Source organism: Nannobrachium achirus (genome assembly GCF_963921795.1).
Source record: "Nannobrachium achirus genome assembly, chromosome: 1".
Lineage (NCBI taxonomy): Eukaryota > Metazoa > Chordata > Actinopteri > Myctophiformes > Myctophidae > Nannobrachium > Nannobrachium achirus.
This window is the reverse complement of record NC_137810.1, coordinates 17,896,902-17,909,401: the sequence shown is the minus strand read 5'-3', so window position 1 is coordinate 17,909,401 and position 12,500 is coordinate 17,896,902. Positions and strand designations below refer to the sequence as shown.

The window sequence follows — 12,500 nt, the reverse complement described above, 5'->3', positions numbered from 1 at the left end:
TGTAGATGAAAGATTTATAGTTTGTTTTTGTTTGAATTAATTTAATGAAAACAAATCATCTATTAGAAAAAGCTTTTTCAGCCCTCAAAGAGAGAAGAATGTAATTTGGAGGACGGTTAGGACATTGGGAAGCCAGTATGGGTAGGTGCTACAGTTAATCGAACTAATCAATTTAATTGATTATATAAAAAAAAAATCTATAACATTTTTGATTAATCTATCCATATTTAGGTGAAAAGCTTGACAAAAATGTCAAAAATTCAATCAATCAATATAGTGAAAATAGGCAATGCACAAGCTTACAATGCGTATATACAAAAAACATCTTGATTATTCAGTGAATTGAAAAAGTAATCGATAGAATTATCACAAAGAAAATAATTGATAGTGGCAGCCCTAGAAGCCAGCTTGATGAGAATATGTAAATACATATTGACAACTTGCAGAGTTCCCTAATACCTTTAATATTAAAGCATTGTATAATATTTATGACTGTCTATAAATAATTTGTGCTCTATGAAGGTAGAGCCAATTATGCACTGTTCCACCTTCTGTTCTAAAGTGTCAAACACTGCAGCCTGACTCAACACTCCTCCTTTGGTCTCTCCTCCCTGGGATTCAGGTAGTTCCTCATTAGATTCTTATTTTGACTATTATTGAGTTTTAACATATTCATCATATTTTCTACTTAAGCCAGACTCACAGCTCACAGTCACAATGCGTCACGAATGCGACATGTTGTGAGCTTGTAGATCTGCTATCATCATCTTGCTAAACTGCTCTGATGATTCCATCTGCTGTGTAGTATTTTTGCTACCATTGTATTTTCTAGTCTGGCCTCCATCGTAGAAGCAACTGGTAATAACTGTATCTCTGGGGTCCCCTAAATTGAGAATGCTGGGCTGGACCGCCTGGACGTACGTTTTGTGGTCAAGTTGTGGTTCACGGTTGGGTTGTACAATTTCATAAAGAGAATGCTGTTCTCTGCTTGAGGATGACCGTTAGTATCCCTCTGGTGCAAAACCAAGCACTGGGCCTCATTGTCTTCCGCACGGTCCTGAAAGATTAAATAATTCAGAAAGATTCCCGGTGAGCAGCGCTAAGCTGAACGTCTGGGGCATTTACACTGCCCTGAACTTTTATAGCTTCTGGTTGCTGTTGTTTGTTCAAGTGATGGATGGTGCTCATCAGTATTCAGTGTCTTTGGATCCATTGTAGCCTCTGTGGGAGCTGTGTTATTTCAGTAAAAAGGTAAATTGGACGCTGTAGATGGATGGATGGGCTGGAGGAGAGTAGAGTGGTTCTATATGACTATTTCTCTTTCTGCAACTGTGGCTCTCTGGCTCTGTCTGTCTGTCTGTCTGTCTGTCTGTCTCTCTCTCTCTCTCTCCCTCTCTCTCTCTCGCTCTCACTCTCTCCCTCCTGTATTCTTGTCTGCAGTAACAACAGCGATTAAAAACATTTGACGGATGATGAAAGTCTTTTTTTCCCCCCTTTTTTTTAAAGCCTCTGGTTGGTAGAAATTTAGGTGGCGCTTGGAACATGTCAGTGACTTTGATCTCACTCAGATAAAACAAACCAAAAAACAAACATGCTTACAAAGAATAAATGAATCAAAAATTAAACTAGAGAATCAAGAGAGGTTCATTGGGGTTTATGTTGAAGGTTAATGACTTAAGTGTGTTGGGCGGGGCCAACATACAAATTGTTATCACATGTTGAGGGGCCTCTATCAACAGCACCTCAAAAAGCACTTTCACTTCTGCCCATATGGGGCCACAATGGTGTGTAGCTCCCTCCAAGTAGAAAATGTATTATTTATATTTATATTTTATTTATATTCAAATACATGTGTCCAGTTCCCTTCACCATTGTACATAATTTTTGTTCAGCACATTTGAAATATTTTGAGATGTGTGTGCTTCCCCCATAAAGATCAAAGGTCACCTACAGTACATGTTCCAAGCACATGTAAACTTCTCCCAATGGAGGCTCTAAAAAAAGCGGAAAACCGAGAAAGATCAAAAGTCACCTACTGCTGCCCATGAGATATTGGCACTGGTGCACAGTAAAATCTGCACAGTTGTATTCACTTGTAACTCTGAGGTTATATATTTCCAAATAAAAGCACTTTTTTCGATGCCAATAGGTTTGACTAATCTTTGTTTACTAATGCTGGTTAATGATGCATTGTTTCTGACAGATGACAGCCATTGCTAGGTTACCGTTAAAAATAAGCTAAATAAGGTGGATTGATACTTTTATGTTGATGCGTTGTTATCTGGAGATTTTGACACTTCTAGAATTTCTCTTCTAAAATGTTATCGGAAACTTTGGACAGTATAGGTGAAGTAGAGACAGGCTTTTCACACGGGAAGTGACAGACATGCATAGTAATTAATTTGCAATGAGAGGCGAGCGGGCCGGTAGGGAGGTTTTAAATGTGTTTTTTCTATGCACATTCATATGATGAGCAAAGTGCATCCAAGTGAGAAGGCAGGCATTGTGTGGCTCCCTGTGTGAAAAGACCTTAATGCTGCAGACTTGAGCCTCCTGTCTCATGCCTCACAAGTCATACAGCACCTGTCACCTGGTATGAGAAGGGGCGTGTAAAGTGGCATCTACACACGGACAAAAGAGCCAACAGGCTCCAGGCAACTGTTTTTATTCTTAGCCACAGAGTGATGTACTATAGAACTGTACGGGCAGACTTCATAAGACTTCATAGCCATGATATATAGGGGTTAGGGTTGTTATACAACACCTATCAACCAATCAGGTTGCATGAGTTGACCAACCTGTGAATAATGATGTATATTTAACATAGCAAAATGTGACTGAGCAGATATTAATTTAGTGTAGTCAAGTTCCCAGAGTTAAAAGCTGTTGAATTAGTACATCACATGTTCTTTCATGTACAAAAATCAAACATTACATTTACCCGAAGAAATGGTGGTGTATCTCTTTATAACATCTAAGTATGAAGATGAAGTATGAACCAGGAAAACACACTGAGAAGTTGAGTTTTTAAATTTAAAAGATGTTTAGTATAGCAAAATAGAAAAGAAAAGGCCAAGCAACAAATATAATGAGCTATAAAGAGCTCACAGCATGGAACATTGTTGTTCTCATTTGTTAAAGTGGACCTACTTTTATAATGTACTGCCCATCATGAACAGTGATAAATTAATTAATTAATTAAATTAAATAGTTCCTTGTTTCTTCCTATTTGCTGTTGCAAATTAGGACAACCAAAAAAAGCATGTAGAATTGTTTTATTTTGTATTAGTTAGTGGATTTGAGGAAGTCCTGGTAGCTTAAAGGACAACTTTAGTTTTTTACAACAAGGGTTAATATTTTAGATTGTAATTAAAGAATATAAAAGATGAGTGTTAAATTGATTTAATTAGAGATTCTTATTTCAGTGGTTGGGGGCATGCGTACGTGGCTAAATATGTCATTTTACACAGAATAAGCCCATTCCCAAGATACAACGCAACCTTTCATGGTTGGATGTGACTTATGGGGGCTAGAATTGTTACTGTAAATAGCAATAAAGAAACTGCTGGCTTATTGTGTCTAAAAATACATATTTAGCCACTTGTACGCATGCCCCAATGCGTATGCATGCCCCACATTTTAGCACGGTAAACGTGATAAAACAATAGAACGAAGCAAATGAAAACATTTTAACACTCACCTTTTCTTTTCTCTAATTACAATCTAAAATATGAACCCTTGTTGTAAAAAAACAAAGTTGTCCTTATACCACAGGGCGTAGCTTTACACATTCAGGTCAACGTTTAGGTTCACTGGTTGCGTATGTAACAGGTGTACAACATTTACCTCCATTTTGCTCTGAGCCATCTACGTTTCTGCTTCACTGCTCGCATGGTCAGGGGACGTCAATTCTTAAATGTCAAAACTCCACTGAGGAAAAAAATGTGCTCTTTATACCCAGCATGAGGCTGGTCTCTAGCCACACATTATCTCCTCAGCGTGTAGCCAGGTTGCCGTTGGTGAGCTGGCCCTCTCATTTCGCCTCTCCACTGAGCGTTCCCTCATCAGCCACAGTCTGTGCGCTGTGTCCACCAGGCCCTTAAGGCTGGTGGGAGATTAGTTAGCCACTACCTCTCAACAACAGCATTGTTGCTATGTGCTACTTTAGTATCGCACAAGCTTTAAAAATCTATTCAAACTTGTCATGATTCAACATGTCATTGTAAATTTGTGATACTATAGAACATAGACCATTGCCATTAATGGCTTTATTGTTAGATTTTGTGTTTGGTTAAATTTGGTCCATTTTGTCGTTAAAATATTACTGAATTTACCTTATTGGCAAAACATTGCACCGTTAAAAAGTCATGGATGTTTTGAATTTAGATTGTGAATCATTCTTTGAAGGCAGAATGAAGTGAAGGCAAACCTATTCAGAGCATACTGTAAACGTCTGTATACTGCACCCCTGTGGGTCAAGTTCAGGAAGGCTAGCATGTATAAACTGCAGGTTGCTTTATATAATGACTGCATGCGAATATTAATGAGAAAACCAAGGCGGAGCAGTGAAAGTGAGTTGTTCTGTAATATGGTTGTTAATACATTTCATGCACTTCTCAGAAAATTGATGTACAAATATGGGAGTCTCAAAACTCTATTATCATGCTGCTGACCCATATCAGTCTCCATTTTGGAAACACTGGTTTGAGTGCCTTTTGTTATAGCTGTGGTTTTTATGTATTAGGGGTGTTCTTTTTGCACTTTGTGTATGTATTTTGTGTTTTTATGTGGTTGTTTGTTTTTAATGGACCTTGAAGCCTGTAAATAAAAGTTGATTGGTTGATTGATTGATTTTCATAGGGACTATTTTCAGGTAGACTTCTCAAATCAATCTGCCCTTTAATAAATTACAAAGAAATTAGATCTCTGCTATTTAATTCTGTTCAGTAGGCTTACTGTAATCAATGGAATCAACAAGCTACAGTATTCTCTGTAATAAACCTATTATCAACAGTAATATCAACTATGATTAGTAGCGGCCAAAAAACTCCAGACTTGACACGATTGTTTAAAGCAAGAGGGTTAATGTCCAGGATTTATGTAATTTTATTATTAACCAAATAATAATTATTAGTTTGTGAGATATGTTGAATTATATGTACACTTCACAGGACACCGAAAAGGCATCAGTGTAACATTTTGGAGGAAATTGTGGGAGGAGAGCTGATGTTGTTGCTGTCGTAACAGTACACAGCATATCAAGTGTAGAAGGAAGAAGACTGACCTAGTGCTGACAGGCTATTAAAGACTGTCAACAGGCTTTGGTTTATAGAAATGAGTAGGAGAAGTTGTTTGCTGCTTTAAATGAAGTGCTCTAATGTTGACAAAGTAATCTAAGCTAAAGTCATGTTCACGGTACGTGCTCAGGGCAAGAGCTGTATTAAATGTGAATTATAGTAATTACCTCTTGTCTCAGAGGTGGATAACAACATCCATTAGAGGTTTAGTGAGAGGCGTTACAGCGCAATGCACTTGCTGAAAGTATAGAATATACTGTATCTGAAGTTAATACTTGTGTTTTTGAAAGGTATGCAGTGCCACTTATATGTACAATTATTTTAGCATTTTCCACACTACAAACCATTATTATACATGGTAAAGGTCCTTGAAGCAATACCTTTACAATGCTGCATTATACGGTATAATTAAGCAAAGTGTTGCATTGATACATACATCTTTTCCGTACACGCATGAGAGGGAAGAAGACAAGTAGCCTAAATTAAAACTTTGTGTGTGTGTGTGTGTGTGTGTGTGTGTGTGTGTGTGTGTGTGTGTGTGTGTGTGTGTGTGTGTGTGTGTGTGTGTGTGTGTGCGTGCGTGCGTGCGTGCGTGCGTGCGTGTGTGTGTGTGTCTGTGTGTGTTTAACGGCAATCCACAATGTGGCATAACACCAATAAACATCAAAGTGTATGAGGCATGAAAAGGTCTCCTCTGACACCACTGATTCCGGTCTATAAGTAGCCAGCTTGTCTCATTAATGAACCTGTTCTGTCATCCTCTCAAGGCACCATCCATTCATCCAACAGGCAAAAGGGCCAATTTTCACATAGGGAATATTATAGGCCTCTTTCTGTACAATTAAACTCCAAAGCTCCTGTCCGACTACCTCTGTTATGCTTCTGTTTTTTAATCACTCCACACTTTTTACTGCAGTGTATAAGAGATTACAAAAAGAAAAAGATAGTCTTATAGGCAATGGTGGAAAAAGTATTCAAACTTTTTACTTAAAGACATTGTGCCGGGACTTTTCTGACCCTAATGGGCGAGAAGTGCTGAAACAAAACAGGTCAGCTACTGCATATCCATATCTGGAGTCTGTGAGGTCAGATGTAGAGGTATTGGCCAGCTCCATACCGTATATGGAGAAGTCTTTGCCATATAATGGGCATGACCAGAATTCCGCCGATTTAAAATGATTCCAATACGGAACTAAAACTTCCTATGATTGGCCGCTAGTTGCGCTGTTTTCCCCACTGGCCGTTCGCAAAAAGAATTGTTCTCCATTGGACCCCATTCATTTTCCCCTTTCGTTTTCTAACCTTAATTAACATTTTCATAAATACTTTATGGTTCCTATTGCTAGTTAAAAATTGCCTTTCAATCACGATGATATGCGTTTTGTGAACTGAAAATAAGGTCCCATTTATGTTAAAATTGATGATAAAGTTGCGGGGGGGGCGTGGCCAACTAAACTGATACCAGCCGGCTGTGTTCTTCTTCGTGTGCTGTATTTCGGGAGGCTCCGACCACATTCTCCCATGTATCTCTGCGGTTGAACATGACCGTTGGCAGCCAATAGCCTCCTCTGGTCGCATTTCAATCTATGATGGCGACACCCATGCCAAGGACCCAAAATACTTCAGTTGCGCTGCATAGAAACCAATGGCTTCGCACTGTCCATATATTTTACGGTCTATGAGCATGACGCACAGACAGACGGACAGACATGATCTGCAGGTTTTCATACTAAATGCGATCGTAGGTCGCAATAATCGTCAGTTATTATGATTATACTTAGAGGAAGATTTCTTTCAAAAAAGTGTACAGAAAGTGTTAAAATTATGTTTTATGTGGCCACACCCACCAGTATGCCTGGTTGTCAGGTGGGTTGTGACCCAACTGAAGTTACACCCACAGTGTTGTTGAACTGTAAAAAGGGGAGGGGGATGATATTATGATTCAGTATTATGATTATTATATCAGTGTATTTCAATCGGGCCTTTCAGGAAGTAACCAAAAATACACAGAGAAGACATATTTGCACATTATAACCACACCTGAGTTATTCGCATTGTGAGCTTTTAGATCGGCTATTTTCAAATGGCTGAAATGTATATAGGGCTGAAGTGGTTACTGCGTGTTTTGTAATAATAATAAAAATCGACAAAGTAACTAAAGTTTTCAAATAATTGTTGTGGAGTAAAAGTACAATGTTTGGATCCGACATGTAGTGGAGTAGAAGTAAAAGTACTGGAAATTGGAAAAACTCAAGTTAAAGTACAAATACCTCAAAATTGTATTTAAGTACAGTACTTGAGTAAATGTACTCAATTACTTTACACCATTTGACCCGTAGGGGGACATTTGGCTTCAGCTTCACCCAGCTGATGGCTGCTTGGATGGTGATGTTGAGCTGTGTCACTCATTCAGTTAAGTTTCTTACTCTGTGACACTGTGACACTGTGACACTGTGACACTGTGACACTGTGACGGACCAGCTGGTTGAACTGGTGACCTTCCAGTTCACAGGCAGCGTCTACTCTTCTCTCTCAGCTGCTGCGACCCAAACTACAAAATAATGTAATGATGTACATGCTCTCCTGTTTCGATCATAATGGTTTTTCTTTTTTTTTTTTTTCTTACATTTTTATCCTACGATTTTTGTAACCCATTTGTTTCACCCAGTGTAAGTTGACTAATGTAATCCTGGGCACACACTGTTTGCAAAAAGGTTTGCAAAAAGGTTTTGATGAAATGTTCTATGATTCTCAACCATTAACCCTCATCTTTTGTTGTTTGTGAATGGTTGACAGAGGTATGTGACAGTCCACTGGTGTCTGGTCTACCGCCATCATTCTTCAGGAGCTCTTCCCAGTTGTCCAACAGCCATGGGCCGGGCTTTGCTAAGGTCAACAGAAGAGAAGGTGAGGAATCTGTTACAGAACTGCTCCTTTCCATGGATCAAATACAGAACATTGCATTCTGGGCTTGATTGTAAACGTCATACAGCTATACCATAGTTCTCATTCTGCTGGAACCCGAGCCGAACCCGACATTTAGGGTAGGGTAGGGCCTAAAATGTATGCTAATTAGTTGGGCCGGGCCTCGGGCTCAATGAAAAAAAAAATATATGTATTATTTATATTACTTTTACTCTGTGATAGAGTTCTCAAATTCTTCACTCGACTCGACCCGTCGTTTTCGGGCTGTGTAGGGCCTAAAATGTATTCTAGAGTCATTCCACGAAACCGGTACGATTTGGACATTTTTTTCGGGAAAATTTGATCGAAATGAATTACTTTTCTGAATAGCCCACACCATTAAGGACATATTTAACATGCAGAAAAACATATTTTCCCATCTCAGGCATTAAATTAATATTTTTATATGGAATAATCCATTTAACAGGGTTGACATTGATAACGGGGTTGAGTGTAACGGGGTTGAGATTTTTTACTCAAGATGGCAATTACTCTACCTGTGGTGATTAAGAAGAGACCACATGGCATGCATGACATTAGGAAATCAGATACATTGTTGAAATAACAAAGATATTTTTCACAAATGATTGTTTTCTATCTTTATTTCATGTAACGGGGTTGAGTTGTTAAGCTTTACGACCACACTATGAAAGTTTAAATGACTATAAATAGGTGTAAAAAGTTGGGAAATATCCTCTTTCTGCAGCATCCTGCTCAGAAGACTTGTAGAATGCCATTGCATGTTGTTGATGTCACTAAAGGAGCAGTTCATACTTTTTACAGAGAGGAGAATGACTTTGTAACGGGGTTGAGTGCGATTGGGGGACGGAGCTATATTATGTGATTTTAATGATAAATCATCTATCTATTAAAATACTAAACATGACCAGCAATAGAGTACATTGCTGGTTTTATGTGAATAGCATAATTTATGCATTATTTTACATTTTTAGTAGTTATATCTCATGTCCACTTTCCTTAGCAGCCATCGGGGACATGAGAAAATGGACAAAATAGGTGGTGTCTACTAAAAGAATTGAAGATAATTTCTGGAATTAAGATCAAATGTATGTAAGTTTTACACAATATTAAAGGGAACATTTCAATTAATGATAAAAGCTTTTAAAAATCAATTTTGGTGACCAAATAGATAAAATACAGCTAAAAGGATTAGAGGGACCTCAAATCGTACCGGTTTCGTGGAATGACTCTCTAATTATTCGGGCCGGGCCGGGGCTAGGGCGGGCCCAGTTAGGGCCCAGTAGGGAAGGGGCCTTAATTTTCAGGCCCGTTAAGAACTCTAATTTGAGTACAGTACAAGCAAAAACAATATGTTGTCACTTTCAAAATAAATAAATAAAAAATGATCAAAATACATAAATACACAATGTGTTCTTGTTACATAGTCCAAGTAATAAGGTATTACAGTCCGGTGTGTGAATTAACATCATACAAGAGAGGCTAAAAGAATGCTCATACACAGACACATTAAGTTGTTCCCTGCCACGCTTTCAGAGAATTCCTCTAACCTTTGAAAATCCATAAAATATTCCACAAAAGATGCACACAGATGTTCTGGAGTTGGAAAATAATCCCTGTCCACTTGCAACGATCCACTCCAAAGATAGACACCATTAACATGTCTAGGTGACCTGCTGATTACCCAGGAACTCATCAAACTCATAAAGTGGCAGTTTTATAGGTCGGCCGTAACTTGTCAAAGTCATCATATACCGGTAGCAGTCAATGTCATCAGTCATCAGTTTATTAATCCTCTGATGTAAATTAATGATTAGAAAATGTCAAACAGTGTGGGCCTAGAAAAAGTATGTGTTTGATATAGAGTCTTATCTAAAGTAAGCTGCTCTTATCTGGAGAAAGCTGCTCATAATACTCGTCCAAATGTTTGCCATGACTCTCACTGTAAATGTTAAGAAGAATAGAGCCATAATGTTATAGACCATTTTACTGTGCAGTAATGTACTGTTTAACCTAGCCTTGTTAAGTTAGATGAGATAACCGCAATCAGTCTCCGTATAGCTACTGTGTTATACATTGTGTTATACCTTGCGTTGCTCACTTCTGCTCACGTTGCAATCCAGATTATAACCTTAGCCGGATCTCCCCTCTGTGAGTGAGGAGCTGTATTCTGCTCTGTGGGTTAAATAGCAATGATCACCTCAGTGTAAGAAGCCAACACCTCAGACATTCTATGTCCGTTTTCAGACCACTAAACACAAAACATCAAAGGGACTTCTCCTTTGGATTGAAATAGATAGATAGCTCTCTGGCAATGGGGGTTGTGAAGCCAATACAACACAACACAATAGCTACAGCTACCCATCGGTATCGTATATATTAGTGTTATATTGGAATAGTACATCACTGACTCTCACAAGGTCACTTCCCCTTACAAGGGGAATAAATCTGAATGTAAGTCGTCCACTACAATAAAAAACGAAAAAGGATGAAATACTGCGCTGGACATTGATGTGAGGCTTTGAGAAAATAGCTGTCATGGATTATTTATGAGCTTTTTGGATGCAAAGGTTTTGCTGCTTTATGCATTTTTATGAAATTCAGCAGTTGATCCGAGTGTCAAAGCATAGAACCAGCTGGGAATGTGGGATACAGTATGCTTTTTTTCTTGACACAATACGAATGGGTTGACCAACTAACCCATGCTTAGCCAGCAGAATGAAGTTACCCCAGTGTGTTTGCTGGTGGATGCTGTGAGCAAACACTCAATGTGGTCCTGTTTCTTTTTGTATTGCTTTGTGATTTTTATTTTAATCCTATTACCGTATTTTACTGCAGGTGGGATCTTTTATACAATCCACAGTGATTTACTTAATCTCAATCTCAATTGTCTTCTGTGTTTTATAAGTCTTTTGCCCAAGGCTTGCTTATTTGAGTTGAGGGAAAAGAAGTTAAAGGAAAATCTATCGAGCCAAAGCTGTCAGCACGCATACTGTAGACCTGATCCAGATCAGTGTTTAGAACACCGTACACTGAATAATAATAAGCGAGCGATGAGAGAGTACAAAGGAGCTTTGGGTTATGAAAGGCATGTGTTCGGTATTGAAGGAGCTGTTTGAAAGTGGTCCATTTAACCCATTACTGTAGAAAATATTCAGAGCAACCTTCTTTTTAAAATAAACTTCATAGTATGGCATATCCACACTGGACTTTGATTTAAAAACATGCTGTACCTACCAACACATTACGGAATGATTGTAGCCGTAATGCGTTACGGTAACTATTTATACTGCAGGTGAATTGGTACCAATTGAAGACTAGGAGAGGATATTGGCCCTAGAATGTAATACCTTGCCTGACCCACTTGTGATATGGAGAGAAAAAAAAGAAAAACTAAAAAGAAAGTTGTTCCCCTACTGTAATGTCATTTTCTTCTTCCTTTCAGCAATACATTTAATGAAGACTTTTTAATATGTCATTGCAGCCTCTCTCACACTGATTCAGTTAAACATTTTCAGTCACAGCCGGTCTATCAAGTCAACAGATACAGAGTAGCCTAAAACCAAATCTAGGGGCTTCAATGAAATGAACTCTAGTCAGGGCTGCCCACAGAAATAGATTGTGCCCTGAAAAGGTCCAGTGAATAGTCCCTCCCCAAATCTGCTCTAGTTGCATGAGAGAACACATGCACATGCACATGCACATGCACATGCACATGCACATGCACATGCACATGCACATGCACAAGATATGCAGCTACACCACACATTTGATTAATTGATTTACCTTGACTTTGCCTCTTAGAAAGCCATCATCCTTGTCTTTCTAGATGCCCATTAAGCCGGGGAAAGCTTCTTTGTATAGATTTTAACCAAACCAACTGCGCTATGTGCTTGTAGATCTGCTATTTTTGAAAAATCCTGAATATCTTTGCAAATCTTTGAATATATATATCTTTTTTTAAGTGAAAATATTTAACTCAAAACCAAAATATTTTGAGAGGGAGGGTTGGCGGCCAAATACATAAACGTTTGGTAGAACTTGACATGAAAAGCTTTGAGCAGCGCCGCTGATATATGTATAACATAAGTTGTGGATTTAGAAGACATTGTAGAATCAACCTCAGGTCCTAATGGGTTAAATACAAGTCACGTTTTCCCATTCCCGACTTTATGGCAAACTATGTCAGGTCATTGAGCCTCCCTTGTGGAGTGCAGTAATGTTGATACAATAGCTGTAACTCTGAGCTGAATGACAATG

The 12,500-nt window shown here is 38.5% G+C and overlaps 1 protein-coding gene across 1 annotated transcript in view; it reads left to right on the top strand.

Annotated features, from left to right (window-relative positions):
* Positions 1-12,500, top strand: part of LOC308286435 (contactin-associated protein-like 4) — a gene marked incomplete at both ends in the record, with an annotated part of 145,620 nt that overhangs the window by 13,193 nt on the left and 119,927 nt on the right. Inside the window, one exon of the mRNA XM_080727455.1 lies at positions 8,094-8,204. Coding sequence (XP_080583581.1) covers positions 8,094-8,204 — 111 coding nt within the window. The remainder of the gene's footprint in view (positions 1-8,093; positions 8,205-12,500) is intronic.